The sequence below is a fragment of the Aspergillus pseudotamarii genome (genome assembly GCF_009193445.1).
Source record: "Aspergillus pseudotamarii strain CBS 117625 unplaced genomic scaffold BDV38scaffold_87, whole genome shotgun sequence".
Classification (NCBI taxonomy): domain Eukaryota; kingdom Fungi; phylum Ascomycota; class Eurotiomycetes; order Eurotiales; family Aspergillaceae; genus Aspergillus; species Aspergillus pseudotamarii.
The window spans coordinates 89,891-104,957 of NW_022475101.1; the positions used below are offsets into that span (position 1 = coordinate 89,891).

Genomic DNA, 15,067 nt, shown 5'->3' on the forward strand with positions numbered 1-15,067 from the left:
GGAAAAAGAGGCTTGGCGCTTTGGCTTTACGCTTGAGATATGGCGCAGAATTATTGCAGGTGCGGTCGGCGCGGAAGGTATTCTGGACCTTGAACAGCAGACTCAGATCATGCGTTATGCCACTGATAGGAAGACTCTTAAGAATGAGATGGATATTACAGGTCTTGAGGATCATCAGCAGATCTGGAGGATCTTGGAGAAGAATAGTTGCTTCGTGTATAGTCCCTTGTAGGGCTGGTGCGGACAATTGTTTCCCGGTAAATGCAGTTTCTGTGGGGGAGTTACGAGGGCTTGATAATATCAACTTCGCTCGAAATCTAACGAAGGGGGAGGGGGAAAGACAAACAAACAAGAGGGGGAAAAGGGGCAAGAGACTCACAAACAGGCGGCAGGGGCGAAATTTAAGTGAGACAACAATGAAAGGTTAGAAAAGATGTCTTGGTAACATGCTTGGTGATGATTAATCGTATGGATTCGAATAAGACGTTTAACGTACTTTCATTAAGCAGAGGGACTAATCATACTATGACGCACTGCTTGATTCCTAAATCCTGGTATCTGTATCACATGAGCTATATAGAGGCTTTGAAGCTATCTGAAAAGTAGTTCACATAATCACAAGCCCACGTTGGCTCGAGATCTCACCAAAAGGAGAAAGAGAAGAATGGCAGATTACTTTAGAATCACGGACAAATTTACTCAAGCTCACCACTCTCTCGGACAACTCAGTCAAGCTTTCCCAGGCCACAATATCAGTCATGGTAATGTCAGCTCCAAGCTCTTTTATCAACCATGTTCTGAGTTCTATTGCGACCATTGAATCGACCCCATTGCCTGTAATAGACTTTGCTGCGTCAGTATCATCTTCCGGAGAGTTTACCAAATAAGCCAATTGCTTCTGAATGGCGTCCAGCGTGAAGGTGGCTGCGATGTCTCTAGTCTGCGCGGCGCTCAGTACAGCCTCAGGACTGTAATCCTTGTCATGCGCTGTCTGTTGGTTCTCCTGGTGGGTATTGGTATCTTGAAGATGAGTAAATAAAGGGTACTTCATTTAAGCAGGGATCGGTACGCGCCGGTCATGAAATGTCGCTTCTGTCAATGAATTGCGAGGATCAATGCAATACTCCACAGGAGCGTGAATCCTCTTGAGGAAAGCGGTTGGCCATCCCAATAATTGCTAACGGCATGCTATCGGACATGGCGTTGACCTAGTGGCTTTATCCAAAAGACACGGGATCAAATACAAAAGTGATACCGGAACTGCATGTGTACCTGGAAAGTGGATTCCTTCCTTCCAAGTAGAATCCTTTCTAAAGTTCATTTGAAGGATGTGTCGTCTCTATATGGAGTATGTGCAATTCGAATACATGCGATGATCTTGGCGGGTTTGACCAATAGCTCATTTGTGGCTGATAGCAGAGGATTGAAATAAATCTATATCCACGGCTCTCCGCCAATTCATTAGACCTATGACAACTTTTCGTGAAATCCTTCTAGCAAAGCAAGCATCAATATCGTCACGTGCAACTCAAAAGAATGAATGAATCGCACAATAGGAAATAACACTTATGATCGGAAGAAGGAGGATTCCAATCCACGATGCTACTAAGTATATCCTATATAGGACTAGGTGCTATATAAGTGCGGTCCAGTAAAGGACAAGCCTTTCAAGTGGATTTAATCTAAACTAATCAACAACTCCTTCTGGGCCCCTAGAAATCAAGAAACAGAGCGAAGCCCAAAGAATTGGAACCAGTGGGAAATTTAAATTAAATGCCTCAGGATAAATGTCCTCTCAACCCTCGCACGTGACCCTTGGTATCATTTCCAGACCTGACTTTTGGCTTAAGTGGCGGACCATGGTTTTCATTCGAATTGGCTTTTCTATAAGCTCTCGAAATTTGGTTTCTACTCACAGACACCTCCTTTTTCACTCTGATTAACAATGAATATGATGCGCGCCAAAAGAACCAACACACAGCCCCTAGAGGATGCCTCTACTGCCCCCGCAACCTTCAACGATGGTCTCCCCCTCCCAAAGCTGATCGCATTTGATTTGGATTACACCCTGTGGCCATTTTGGGTGGATACACATGTCAGCGCACCAATTAAGCCACGAGATAATAATTCCCGGTGTACCGACAGGTATGTACCTCCTTTGCGCAATGAACATTACCGTTCATTCGAAGTACTCACCGTTCTTCATGCGACAGGTGGAATGAGTCGTTCGCCTTCTACCCCGCGGTATCAGCAATCATCTATGCATGCAAAACTCGCTCAATCCCGCTAGCTCTGGCTTCCCGTACCCATACTCCCGACCTTGCTCGGGACATGCTCAAGGCCCTTCACATCATTCCAACTTTCTCTGATAACCCCGCAGCTAAGGCGAAGTCGGTTCGTGCCTTAGATTATTTCACCTACGTTCAGATCTTTCCGGCAAACAAGACACAACATTTCTCGAAGATTTACCAGGCTAGCGGTATCAACTATGAGGATATGCTCTTCTTCGATGATGAGGCGCGCAATCGGAACGTTGAGACAGAGCTTGGGGTTACTTTCTGTCTCGTTCGAGACGGGATGACAAAAGAAGAGGTCGATCGGGGAGTCTGGGCATGGCGTAAAAGGAACGGAATAAAGCCCACGGCGCCAAAGGAAGACAATGGCGAGCCGGTGAATTGAATGGATTATTACAAGGGTTGGCCATAGATCAGGTTGATTATCCTGAGAATTAGCGTTGGGAACTGGTACTGGTTTTCATGACTAAACTTTTTATGATGAAGATACCCAGATGGGATGATGAGATAACCGCTATATATATAGATATAGAAACTAGACCTTTCAAGTCTTGATATGAGTCGACATAAAGTCATATTACTCCGTAGATGAACTAGAGAAAGTGTCACATGTTCCATGTAAACCTCACGGAGATAAAGCCATCAAATCTCGGAGTTATTTCCGAGCTCCGCAACTCCAATTAAGCTTAGTTTCAATCAATTAAATCATTGAATCAACTTGACTATCTGCCTTAACAACTTACACACAACAACAATAGCAACAAGCACACACACCAATTGAGGCCAGCCTCCATAATGGACCCTCGTCAAAGCCAAGTTCACCTCAAACCACCACCACCCCAACACGTTCGTCCTTCAGCATCAGGCTCATCCTCACCAGCCCCGACTCCCCGCGCCCCCGTAACAGCACACCCTACGACAACAGTCGCAGACACAGTCATCCTCCACGGCACGCATCCAATCTCAATAGGTGCAGGAACGATAGTCCATCCCCGTGCCAAATTTTACTCTTACGAAGGACCCATCGTCATCGGCGAGAACTGTATCATCAGTGAGAAAAGCACCATCGGCGCCGCGCCCACTCAGCCTCCCTCGCTTCTCAGAGAATCGCGCACACCAGACGGATTGCCCATCCGTATATCCTCTTGTGTTACCGTTGGGCCGCTAGCCACGATCTTACCTGGGGCACATATTCGCTCTGCTGTTACAGTTGAAGCACTCGCGACCGTCCATCGGCGCGTGTCGATAGGCGCACATTCGAAGATCTGCTCGGGGTGTGAGGTTTCGGACAATGTGAAGATAAGAGATTGGACTGTTGTGTGGGGGTCTGGAGCTGGCTTTGGACAGAGAAGACGCACCCGCGCGACGGAGAAAATGAGTTCGGCAACGGCTGCAACACAGGGGATCCAGGCGTTAGAAGGGAGAGTGATCGAGGATGCGAGACTGATGGTATTGCAGAAAGAGAGAGAGGCTCTTGTTAGGCTTATTGGACCCGGCGGGGGTGGAAGGAGAAGGTGAATCTGGTGGCGTATGCAGGCTCAAGGCATGCATATAATCTGTTTCTTTTCTGCTTTTTCTTTTACCCCTCAAATGCGCTTTATACCCTGATAGACTCTAATGAAATATGGTTTCTTGGCTATAGAAGAGGATTGCTATGCGTAATTATTCAGTCGCTAGAAGACATAGACTGTACACTATATCTATTCGCCGAATCATGTAGTCACAAGGTACATTGAATATCAGATGCAATGAACAAAGGAAATCATTAGGTCTTTTTATGACCACCGTTCTCCCTAAAGGGGGCATATAAATGATTTGGAAGGTTCGTAGACTCTTTAGTCCTCAGTCAAAACAAATTCAGGCATAAAGGTACAGAAATGGAATATGAGATATAAACGTTAAAACCTAGAAACAATAAACCAAATGTCTTAAGAACCTCTTGCATGACCACCACCTCTCATTCTCTTTCCAGCTCCTTCATTACCACCCTCCCCACCATCATCTCGAGCCCGCTTGTTTCCCTGAGGAACGAACTGGCGAGCGTGAGCATTCAGGTTTCCACGTGGGCTAGACTGGCCTTGCCCTTGTGGCAGGTTTGCAGTCTGGACACTCTGATTACCACCTCGGCCATGACCCCCGCGGCCTCCGCGGCCTCGAGGGAGACCGGCGCCACGTTGGGATGGCTGGCCTTGTTGTTGCTGTTGAGGCTGACCCTGGTTTTGCTGCGGTTGTTGTTGTTGCTGAGTCTGCGCACCAAATGGAGTTTGTTGTTGATGGCCACCACGCCCGCCTGTTCGACCTCCCCGTGCAACCGGCAACCCAGACTGGAGAGCTCTAAGAACTCCACTGTTAGCGCCAGCGGGAGGTTTACTTGGTAGCGATGCAGGCTGTTTATTCTGACTTTGTCCGAAGGGGTTCACGGGAGCATTCGCTGCTGGCGGTGCTGTGCCGTCGGTACTTTGTGGTGGTTGCTGCTGCTCTTGCTGTTGCTGCACACCTCCTTGACCCTGAACTTCGACTGGGGCAGGCCCCTTGGCTGGAGCGGCTGTCGTTTCAGAACCGGTTGCTGCTGGGCCTTGCTGCTGGTTGACAGGCGCAGGAGTGGGTGCAGGAGTCGGCGCTGGAGCCGGTGATTGGGTCGGTGCCACTCCTGCCGCTGGTGTTTGAGTAGGTGTTGGCGCGGGCGCTGGTGACGCTACTTGTGCGGGGGATGCAACCGATGCAAGCTTTTGGGTTTGAGGAGGAGCCTTGGTTGTCTTCGCTATTTCCCACACCTCAACAACAGGTTTCTGAGGAGTCTCGGTGGCCGCCTTCTGAACAACGTCGATCTTGGCCTGCGCATTCCTGCACCGTGTATCAAGCATACTGATCTTAACTAACGTTTTCTTATCAGATAGCTCGACAGCCGATTTGATTTTCTCCTCAACACCTTCCTCGTGAGCCTTCTTGAGGGCTTCCTTCTCCTCATTGAACTTTTGCTCCATGGAGGCCAAGGTTTCCTGGCTTACACCTGCTGAAGGCTGGGCCCCCTGTTTCTCTCTCTCCTTAGCAAGCATGGTTCGGATATTGTTTCGAATGATGGTCCGAATGGTTTCGTTCTTCGCAACCAGGGCTTTGGCTTGCTCATCTGTGAGTTGCGGTAGTTCTCCTTCCGTCTTTGCAGGAGTCGCGGGTGCTGCAGGGGTTGCAGGGGCCTGATTTGGTTTCGATACAGGAGTTCCCGGTTCTTGCGGCTGCGATACGGCTTGTTGGTTGGACCTCAACTTTTCTATCTCTTGTCGGTGGGCCGTCCTGACTTCAGCCATCTTGTTATTGAAGGACTCCTTCAATTTCTCTACACGTTCTTTAGCCCTTGCCTCGTGTTCGGTATCCTTAGCGGCTAGAGCAGCATCCTTCTCCGCCAAAGCAGCCTCCTTTTCGGCAAGAGCAGCTTCCAGGCGTTGCACCTTCTCTTCAAGTGCCTTTACTCTTTCATCGTCACTTGGAACAGGCACTTGAGTGGTTGGTACAGGGAACTGAGAGGCAGGCGTCGAGTCAACACCAGAGCCGGCAGGTTTTTCTTCAACAGCTGGTGCAGCTGGCTTCTCCGCCAACTTGGCTTTCAACCCGCTCAACTCTTCCTTGGTAATCTTCAATTCCTCTTGAATGACTTCCTTCTCTTGCACCACTGTATTCAACTCCAGCTGCTTAGCGTTAATACGGCCAGTAAGTTCCTTAGACCTAGCCTTGAACTGTTCGGTAAGCTTTGCACGCAATTCCTGCACCCTCTCCTCTGCGTGCTTCAGTTGCTCTGGGAAAGCAGCCGCTTGTTCCTGTAAGGTGTCACGAGATGACACGGCTTCATCCCGCTCTTTCTCCAGAGTCTCCAGTTTCTCCTTCAACCCTTCCATCTCAGCTGGGTCAACACGGTCGTATTTCTGGAGAATATTCTGGGTTCGCTGTTGCCATCTGTCGCGGTCTGCTTGTAAGAGCTTCATCTCCCCATCTTTCGTCTCCACCACATTCTCAAGTTCCCTTATCCGCGTTTCCAGAGGCTCCATTTGTTGCACAAGCTCATCGACACGTGCAGACTTCTCTGCCAGGGCAGTTTCCGCTTGCTTGACCTGATTACGCAACGTAACGCTGCTTTCCCGGAAAAGATTCAGTTCGTTCAAGGTCTCCATGAGTTTGTTATGGCTCAGAGCAGTATGTTCGCTGTCAGCAGCAGCGCGACGTTGCTGCTCAAGTTTCAGCCTCGCCTCGTCCAATTGGGATTGCGTATATTCGAGCTGCTGGCGCAAACGTTTACTCTCCTGTGTTGATAGATGATACTGAACATCAACAATCTCCTTTTCACGGCGCAGGAACTTGATGACCTCTTGAAGGCCTTCCAAATTGGGTGCAGAGCTTTCGCCGTCGTCCTCGGCCTCGGGAATGTTGGCACGGTCCCGCTGTAAAGCAGAGATCTGGTTCGTAATATTCTCGAGCTGTGAGTGAAGCAAGGAATTCTGGTGCAAAACTTCCTCGCGGCGTTTCTGCAGCTCAGATAGTTCACTTTCATATCTGTCTTTCAGCTCATTCCAACTTTCCTCTTTTTGTGTCAGATCTTTCTTGTATGTGTCGGCTTGGGCACGGGACTCAACAAGCTCAAGCTTCAACTGATTGGCCTCTGAGCGAACTAGCTGTAGGTTCTTCGCAGCCTCAGCATGCTTGACCAATTCGCTTTCATAGTTTTGCTGGGCGTGCTGTGAAATTTCTGCCTGGGCCTTCAAATCTGCTTGATGGTATTGGGCTGCGGCAAGCTGGCGTTCATTCTCGTCCTTTAGTCTTGTGATCTCAGCTTCCAGGTGTGACTTCTGCTCCTCAAGGCGGCGGGCAACATCTCCTTGCTCGTCACGGAGTTTAGATAGTTCACTATTGGTAGTAGAAAGCTCGGACGAGATTTCCTCAATCCGCTTTTCAAGATCCTGGATCTTCTTATCCTTCTCTTCAACAAGGCGTTCCGTCTCCTCACGATACTGTTCATGTGTCTCGGTGACAGACTCCAAGCGTTCCTCAGCCCCCTGACTGATTGCCCTATAGTCCTCCACCTGTTCCTTAGCATGCTCAAGTTCGCCCTTGGCCAAGTCGAGGTCACGCTTCAACTCAGCAACTTGGATACCCAACTCCTGTTCACGTGTCAAACCAGACTCTTGTGCACCGTCTTCCATGGTTGCAGGCGCCTCAGTTGGGGCAGCGGACACGCTAGGTCTGGACTGCATTACTTGTAGGCGCTCCTCAGCACTCCGGAGCTCAACAGTCAACTCGTCCACCCTAGACTGCAAATGGTCTCTAGTTGTCTTGATACCAACTAGTTCTTCCCTAGCCGATCCCAAGCTTGTTACCAAATCATCAATCCGTTTCTGGCTTTGCTCATGCTCATACTCTCTCCGCAGGGCCGCCTTCTTAGATTCCTCAACCTCATCGTTGAGCTTCCGTTTAGTAGATTGCAACTCGGACTCAAGTGATTCGACGTTGAGCTGCAGGCGACGACGGCTCTCTGAATCAGTGTGCTCGCGTTCATTTAGGATTGTCTGCAGGTTAGCATTGAGGGAGTCAAGCCTGCTTCTCTCATTCCGTAATGTCTCGTTGTCTTCTATCAACCTTCTCTCGATATTCTTCCAAAGGTCCTTCTCAGCCTTCAAGTTTGCGTTCTCCCGCTGGAGACTTTCAACAAGACCCTTTGTTTCTACTAAATCTTCAGCTGCTTGTTGTGTCTTTAGGTCTTGACGGTTTGCATTCTCCAACAGCGCGGCATAACGTTTCTGGAGCTCGGTGTTTTCGCTCTTAAGCATGTTGAAATTACTTTGCAACAGTTCCGCCCTCTGGGTAGCAGCACCCAGCTGGCTGCTGGAACGACTAATCTCACTCATCAACTCACTGTTCTTCCTCGACAACTCGTTTACTTGTTGTTTAAGGGCAGAATGATCAGTGGCAGACTCCTCGCGGAAGCTGTCAAAGTGTGCTTGTACCTTGCGAAGTAGCTCAGCATAATCAGGTGCGTCCTTCATATGCTCATCGGCAGCACCAGGCGGTGCGGCGCCGAGCGGGAGAGACTGAGAGAAAGCAGAAGAATCACCGACTGTCTGACGCCGACGTGTGAGCATGCTCCGGAAAGTGTCACGCTCCTTTACGTAGCTCTTCGTCTGAGCTACAAGGTTTGCAATCTCATCGCGATATGTCTGCACTCTAATCCTCAACTCCTTCAGTTCTTCCTGCTCTTGTTGACGGACAGCGTCCTTCTCCCGGGCCTCAGCGCCCTCCATCTTGTCACCGAGTTCTCTCAACATCCGTCGGAGGGTCACGTTCTGTTCCTGAAGTTCATGGAGGTCCTTAAACGTCATCAAGTTCTGGCTAATGAAGCGTCCCGTAGGAGTGAGATCTGCAGTGGTGTCCTCGATCTCCTTTCGAGCTATCTTCTCGAGCTCGTCCCTGTCGTAGCTACCTTCACCTTCCTTCAAAACGGCGACTTCCAACACCAGAACCTTGACCTGTGCACTCAGATCTCTAAGCTGCTGGCGCAGAATATCTCCTTCACGAGCTAAGCCCTCCACCTGGCCTTGCCATTTCCTTGCTTCCTTTGTTGCGTCATCCCTCTCCTTTCCAGCGGTTTCGAGAATGTTGGACATTTCAACAACAGCATTCTCGAGTCTTGCATGATCAGCGCGCAGCTCATCAATCTCAGGCTTACTTGCTTCGAGGTCCTGAACCATCTCATCCAATGTTGACCGGAGTTCTTGGCTCGTCTTTTGTTCCGCAGCCAGTAGTGTTCGCATCTTGTCATATTCCGTATACATTTGCGTGAGAGTAAGGCCACCCTTTCCTCGAGAAGCTCTAGGCGAAAAAGTACCAACAGGTGTACCAGGACGAACAGGCGTGCTAGGCCCTCCGTTTAAGCCTGGTGCCGGGCTCATGGACCTCCTTCCAGCGACACCTTCAGACTCGAGTTGGCTCACTGTGAGCTCAAGTTCAGCGATGCGGCGCTCAGCGACTTCTTTGTCGGAATGTTCTGTTTCAACCTCTACACGGAGTCGGGATATCTCTTCCGCTGCATCGTCCCTCGCCTTTTCCAAGGCCAACTGACATTCCTGGACTCGTTGTTTGGCAGTTTCCGCGGCATTTCCTTGCAACTCGGCGAGCCTATTCGCACTATCCAGTTCAATTCTGAATGATTCAGCTGTTTGGATAGCCTCCTCCTTAAGCTGTTGGATGCTCGAAAGCGACTCTTCATATCGCTGCTCCACCTCATCGAGCCGGCTCTTAAGGGCATTTTCGCTGCGTCTCAAGGAGTCGATGGTTGCACTAGCCTCCTCATTCTCGCGCTGAAGCTCGGCGATCCTAGCGCTCTTTTCCTTCCGGAATTTCAGATACTCGGTAGACTTCGTCTTCAGCTCTGTTTCAAACCATTCGTTGTTCTTCTTTGTCAGATCCAAGTCCTGTTGGAGACTCTGCTCGCGGAAACGGGCACTCGCGGATGCCGAGTTTGCAGCCTGAAGATTCTGCTCAGCAGAAGAAAGTTCACGTCTCAACTCAATGGTTTTCTTGTGTTGCGTCGAAAGCTCCTCCGCTAGCTTATCGTATGCTGCAGACTTTGATTCAAGGAGTGCTAGTGTGTCCCTGTTTGAGGCTTCAAGGGAGGAGATGCGGGATTTCAAAGAGCTAACTTCGGATTCATTAGAGGTAGAAGAGGATTTCAAGGCGGCGATCTCGGATTCCAGGCTGGATCGGATATTTTCTATAGCATATAAGCAATTGCATCACAGCACAGCATTGATAACACAAACCGGATTCATGTAATTTTTTCCTAGATTCCTCAACCTCTGCATGGCCCTTCTCGACAGAGCTCTTCAAGACCTTGACCTTGGACTCACTGCTGCGAACCGCGTTTTCAAGCTCTACCTCCAGGCGAAGCTTATCGGATTTCAGATCATCGTATTCTCGGGCCTTTTTTGTGATCGCTTCTAGGAGTTGATTCACTAATTCAACTGTAGGAGCTTGGGTAAGAGTGGTAAGGGTCGACTCTGCGATGGAGTAATGAGAGGACAGGTAAGGCAATTCAATCGTAGCGGTAGCCATGGCGCCGTATGTTAACAGCGGCACGAAACCGCTTGTCCTTGTAGACGGTTAACCAAGAATACCCCAGAACAATCGTCGTGTACCCAGGTGAATAGACGATGTTGCTGTAGGTGTGACATGCACAGTCTTTGACACGTGCACACAGCGCTCAAGGTTGCAATTAGCTCATGACGACACCAAAAGATAGATGTCTATGAGAAGCAACAGAGGTAAAGTGAAGATAAAACCTCTGTAGATAGATGAATAATAGATTATGGACAAAGGATGAAGAGTGACGCTTAGCATTCGGGCTGCTGGGTTACAGCTCCCAACGCGGTTAAGCGCGCCGATGTCATCACGTGAGCTACTACTCCGGATGAACAGGAGCCTGTGGTTACAGCCGCAAAGAACAGCGCATCTATCAAGCCCAACAAAGGCTGCTGACGGCCTACTCGGTGCGGCTTATTCCAGGGTGGACTCGAACAACTCTAGGTGACCATATGTCTCTTTGAACTTTCGAATGAGCCATCGCGACCTCTACTTGAGCTCTGTTTGGCTCCGGTGAGCCAAGCCTTGCCTCATCTTACTAACTTCTGGACCCTTCACGTCACCTTTCTTCTCAACTGTGGGTTTGGCTTTGCTTGATAACTTGCAACCATGTCGCATCTTCAGCAGCAACTCAAAAGCTTCAACGCTGGAGTCGTGGCTGCTGCGGCTCGCATGCCGCAGCAGAGACGGTTCGTCCATAACAACTCTGCCAGTAGTTCACAAGTACCGTCTTCGGCCTCCACACCCACCCCGAGCGGCGATGTCAAGCGGAAAAAGCACGATGCAGATATCGTCTACTCGCAGCCTGCCAACACTGGCACCGGCAAGGATATTATGACGCAAGTTATCTTTGCAATCGAGCATATGAAAAACAAGGGCGTCCCGCTCAGGTTCACGGATATCGTCTCCTACCTTTCTCTTCAACATCGGGCAAATGATCAGGGTTATGTCCAGGCACTACGGAGCATCCTTCAGATGCACGAGAAGGTCCAGTTCGATCCTAGCGGTGCAAATGGAGAGGGCACATTCAGCTTTCGCCCACCACACAATATCCGCACTGCTGAGCAGTTGCTCCAGAAACTCCAGTCGCAGTCTACCGGTGCTGGAATGAGCGTCCGTGAGCTGCGGGAAGGCTGGCCAAACGTGGAAGACACTATCAATCAGTTGGAGAAAGAAGGAAAACTTCTTGTTACTCGCAACAAAAAAGACGACCATGCGAAGATGGTATGGGCCAATGATCCATCCTTGATACAACATTTCGATGATGAATTCCGTCAAATTTGGGAGAAAATCAGAGTTCCCGACCAGCAGGCTGTCAAAGAGGAGTTGGAGAAGGCCGGGATTACACCCACGAACAAAAATAAGGTCACCAAAGCTCGACCCAAGATTGAACACAAAAAGGTCAAGAAGCCTCGTCGCAGTGGCAAAACGACTAACACCCATATGATGGGTGTCTTGAGAGATTACTCTCATCTCAAACGATGACTGAAGCGTTTGTGCTATGGAAAAAAGAATGTTGAGTATCGGCTTTTGCCGTTGCGCTTTCCAACTGCGCATTGCGTTGAGATTGAATTATAGAGACCGCCACGACCATGGTGAAGATCGGTTCTATTGCATCAACTGGCGTCTTAGGGGGAATATACACGGGGAACTTGAGTTTCATCACACGACTAAAAGTCTGGCTAGCATCGTCGCTCATCGCCAGTTGCTGTTCAGCCTGTAAACTACTTTAACAAAATATAGATACCCGAAACCGCCGCATGGAATAATATTTCTGCGTAGATCACGATGCTCTGCGGATGATACCCATTTGACAAAATATGAATTGAATCACCAACACATATTTTATTGCGATCTACTTCGAAAACGGAAGATAGCCATGCTTCATGAGCGCGCTGCGCGCATAAATCGGCGACAGCCTCAGTGTGGGAGTAGTACTACCTTAAAGGGAAGTGGGATGGAATTATCAACCGCGGCAGTGAACTTATTTTACATCCATGACAAACCATTAGTGATCGACTCAAGTCCGGGCCTCCCACTCTTCTTCCCTTCCCTTCCCTTCCGCTTGCTTCCAAACCTTATATATATCGTTGCGCTACCGCAACTTTCCGAGTATAGAATTATCTCCTTTAAGCTCCAGACACCTCTGTTCTTTCCTGTTATACTTGATTCTACTCTAAAGTCGCATTGCGGTATTCGGCACCCGCGCTTCTCCGCACACCGACCCGAAGATAACCATTATCGGCTTGACTCATTCACATTTGGAAAGGAGTTCAATTCCAACGTCCAACCCAAATCTACTGTCCCAATTGCATACACCGGAATAATCAGTCTCAAGCTTCAGCATATCTACGCTCAGTCTCAAAGAAACCAGTACCAGCGCCACATCTATTCCTCTGCCCCGCTCAAGTGAGGGGCATATCTTCGCAACTCAACATGCCTGCAGACACCGATCCCAGCCTTCAATTCGATTCAATTGAAGATACAATTAAGGCTTTCAGTGAGCATTGTTCCCCTTACCCCTCCCCTCTATATTCTTCCCATTTGTGTTGAAGGCGCACACATGTGGAAACGTCCCGAGGCAATTCCTACCAGCAAACGCTAACCCACATGGCTCCGCATAGAAAATGGCGAGTTCATAATTGTGCTTGATTCACAAGACCGTGAAAATGAAGGCGATCTTATTATTGCTGCCGACTCAATTACCCCCGCCCAGATGGCTTTCCTGGTTCGCTTCACAAGGTGGGAAACCCCCTCGGCCCGATATCCTCATGAATCCCAACTGCAATTGCATGTGTCTCATATACCGCAGTTACTAACATTTCCTTCCCCGAACCAGTGGTTTAATTTGCGCGCCCGTATCCCCGGAAATCGCCAGTCGACTCAGTCTACCCCAGATGGTGCTTGAGAATGCAGACCCGAAAGGAACCGCATACACGATTTCGGTCGATTCAAGTGACCCATCCGTTACCACCGGTATCTCAGCGCAGGACCGCGCACTCGCATGCCGAACACTTGCCTCCCCGACTGCCCGCGCCGAAGATTTCCGGAGACCGGGCCATATCATCCCCCTCCAAGCCAGGAGCGGTGGTGTGCGCGAACGGAGAGGACACACTGAAGCCGCAGTCGAGTTCTGCCGGCTGACTGGTAAGGTACAAGCTGGTGTGATTGCTGAGTTGGTGGAGGACGGCGAGCTGGTCCCGGGCGTCCCAGAGATCGGTGGCAATAACGGTATGATGAGACGTGATGGGTGCTTGAAGTTCGGCAAGAAATGGGGCATTAAGGTATGCACCATCGAAGACCTGGTTGAGTATGTCGAGAAAACAGAGGGTAGTCCTGTTGTCACAAATGGCAAAGAGTAAGAAGTTCGAGCGTCACGAGGTTTTTTTGTATAGCCCTTTTTCCCTTTATTGTCATGTTTATAACTACTCTTCTCGGCTCTTTTTCCATTGCGGAGTGCATGTTTACGACTCGTTTATGAGGATGTTTTTAGTATATACTATTTCTAAGCAACTGGTGGAGGTTGAGTGGGCAAAAGGACATTTTTTCGAATATCAGATGGCCATACTTCTCTCAATTTATAGATTGGATACGACAGGGCAATATGAAGTTACAGAAATAGATATAGATGCTGGTCACATCTGGAAGTTTAGTCTAAAGCAAAGTTATTTGGGACCGAGCATTGGCCTATAGCAGAATCAACCACGGCCAAATCCATGTAGCAAAGCATCGTCCTCGTTCTTTTTCTCGATCTCGCACTCACTCTTGCACATTGTGAATGTAAGTAAGTATCAATAAAGATAATACGGAGGTTTAGAGGCTAGAAATTGTTAACATTTCATATACAGTTCCCAAGAGTAGTATTGGCCAAAATCACGTTTGCTCTGTGGACCCGAACAAGGGAAAGGGATCTGAATTGACCCCTGATACAAGGGGTTCCATATGCGAAATATTATCGACTGAAGCCACTCCTATCAAACTCGGCCAAGAGCTTCAAGTTCCACGTGAAACAGTTCGATATGTCCCTTAGCAAAGAACTATACAAGAAAGTGGTAGGTCTTGGCAATGTAACTCGCCTAATCTAACCTTTATTAGATATACCTGGCCTAGATTGGATTGAAAGAACTGATCTATATACTGGACTCTGATAGAGACACTTTCAAGGCTTATTGAATAACGTACCTACTCCGGAGTAGTAAACAAGCATGCCACGCAAGGGAGCCGACCACTTATGTATTCTTAGTCTATGAGCATTTTATCTTAACTCTAGTATTTAAATTTTGTTGAATTCCCTAAGCTTAATAGTTTAGTACTCCAGTATATCATAGGCCATATATACCTTCAGGATAGATATAGATTTAATCGATTGAGATATTGAGGTTTAAATACACGCCATGATCTATAGAATACAGAGATGACCACATCCATACTTTTCGTGGAATTCAAAATGCTTGCTCGTTCTGCGCTCGCAGATTCAAATCCTGCCGTCATATTGATACTGGGGAGTGGTTAAACCCGCCGGCATTCAATAAATTTCATGAACAATCCTAAAGATTGTTTTCGTAGGTTCAAATCCTACCACGGATATTTACTTTGTTCTCGCCTTTCTTCCTTGGGAGGTTTCCTTGTTCGGTCTTTTTGCCGACTGTCAG

The 15,067-nt window shown here is 48.7% G+C and overlaps 6 protein-coding genes across 6 annotated transcripts; 5 read left to right on the forward strand and 1 right to left on the reverse strand.

Moving 5' to 3' along the window:
- Positions 1 to 301: 301 nt before the first annotated feature.
- Positions 302 to 861, reverse strand: BDV38DRAFT_261866 (uncharacterized protein). The gene has a single exon (XM_032056047.1). It carries the CDS (start codon positions 815 to 817, stop codon positions 608 to 610), a length of 210 nt encoding a protein of 69 aa, XP_031908321.1. The 5' UTR covers positions 818 to 861; the 3' UTR covers positions 302 to 607.
- An 836-nt stretch (positions 862 to 1,697) lies between these two features.
- BDV38DRAFT_261868 (Mg-dependent acid phosphatase) lies at positions 1,698 to 2,835 on the forward strand. The gene is made up of 2 exons (XM_032056048.1): positions 1,698 to 2,145; positions 2,214 to 2,835. The coding sequence occupies exons 1-2, from the start codon at positions 1,946 to 1,948 to the stop codon at positions 2,677 to 2,679; spliced, it is 666 nt and encodes a 221-aa protein (XP_031908322.1). The 5' UTR covers positions 1,698 to 1,945; the 3' UTR covers positions 2,680 to 2,835.
- An 18-nt stretch (positions 2,836 to 2,853) lies between these two features.
- On the forward strand, positions 2,854 to 4,017 carry BDV38DRAFT_215243 (transferase hexapeptide domain protein). The gene has a single exon (XM_032052694.1). It carries the CDS (start codon positions 3,090 to 3,092, stop codon positions 3,810 to 3,812), a length of 723 nt encoding a protein of 240 aa, XP_031908323.1. The 5' UTR covers positions 2,854 to 3,089; the 3' UTR covers positions 3,813 to 4,017.
- Positions 4,018 to 10,706: 6,689 nt separating this feature from the next.
- BDV38DRAFT_215241 (transcription factor TFIIE subunit TFA2) lies at positions 10,707 to 12,565 on the forward strand. Its single transcript, XM_032052693.1, has one exon. The coding sequence runs from the start codon at positions 11,025 to 11,027 to the stop codon at positions 11,898 to 11,900; it is 876 nt and encodes a 291-aa protein (XP_031908324.1). The 5' UTR covers positions 10,707 to 11,024; the 3' UTR covers positions 11,901 to 12,565.
- Positions 12,098 to 13,070, forward strand: BDV38DRAFT_215267 (uncharacterized protein). The gene is made up of 2 exons (XM_032052695.1): positions 12,098 to 12,915; positions 12,997 to 13,070. Exon 1 carries the CDS (start codon positions 12,295 to 12,297, stop codon positions 12,826 to 12,828), a length of 534 nt encoding a protein of 177 aa, XP_031908325.1. The 5' UTR covers positions 12,098 to 12,294; the 3' UTR covers positions 12,829 to 12,915; positions 12,997 to 13,070.
- BDV38DRAFT_275278 (3,4-dihydroxy-2-butanone-4-phosphate synthase RIB3) lies at positions 12,852 to 13,777 on the forward strand (the record flags this gene model as incomplete). The annotated part of the gene is made up of 3 exons (XM_032057992.1): positions 12,852 to 12,915; positions 13,040 to 13,157; positions 13,255 to 13,777. The coding sequence occupies 3 exons, from the start codon at positions 12,852 to 12,854 to the stop codon at positions 13,775 to 13,777; spliced, it is 705 nt and encodes a 234-aa protein (XP_031908326.1).
- Positions 13,778 to 15,067: the final 1,290 nt, after the last annotated feature.

Excerpts from the sequence above, each read along its gene's own strand:
- BDV38DRAFT_215267 (XM_032052695.1), top strand. The coding sequence starts at position 12,295 with ATGCTTCATGAGCGCGCTGCGCGCATAAATCGGCGACAGCCTCAGTGT.
- BDV38DRAFT_261868 (XM_032056048.1), top strand. The coding sequence starts at position 1,946 with ATGAATATGATGCGCGCCAAAAGAACCAACACACAGCCCCTAGAGGAT. Across the intron at positions 2,146-2,213 it reads AATTCCCGGTGTACCGACAG|GTGGAATGAGTCGTTCGCCT; the intron begins GTATGTACCTCC and ends TTCATGCGACAG.
- BDV38DRAFT_261866 (XM_032056047.1), bottom strand. The coding sequence starts at position 817 with ATGGTCGCAATAGAACTCAGAACATGGTTGATAAAAGAGCTTGGAGCT.
- BDV38DRAFT_215243 (XM_032052694.1), top strand. The coding sequence starts at position 3,090 with ATGGACCCTCGTCAAAGCCAAGTTCACCTCAAACCACCACCACCCCAA.
- BDV38DRAFT_215241 (XM_032052693.1), top strand. The coding sequence starts at position 11,025 with ATGTCGCATCTTCAGCAGCAACTCAAAAGCTTCAACGCTGGAGTCGTG.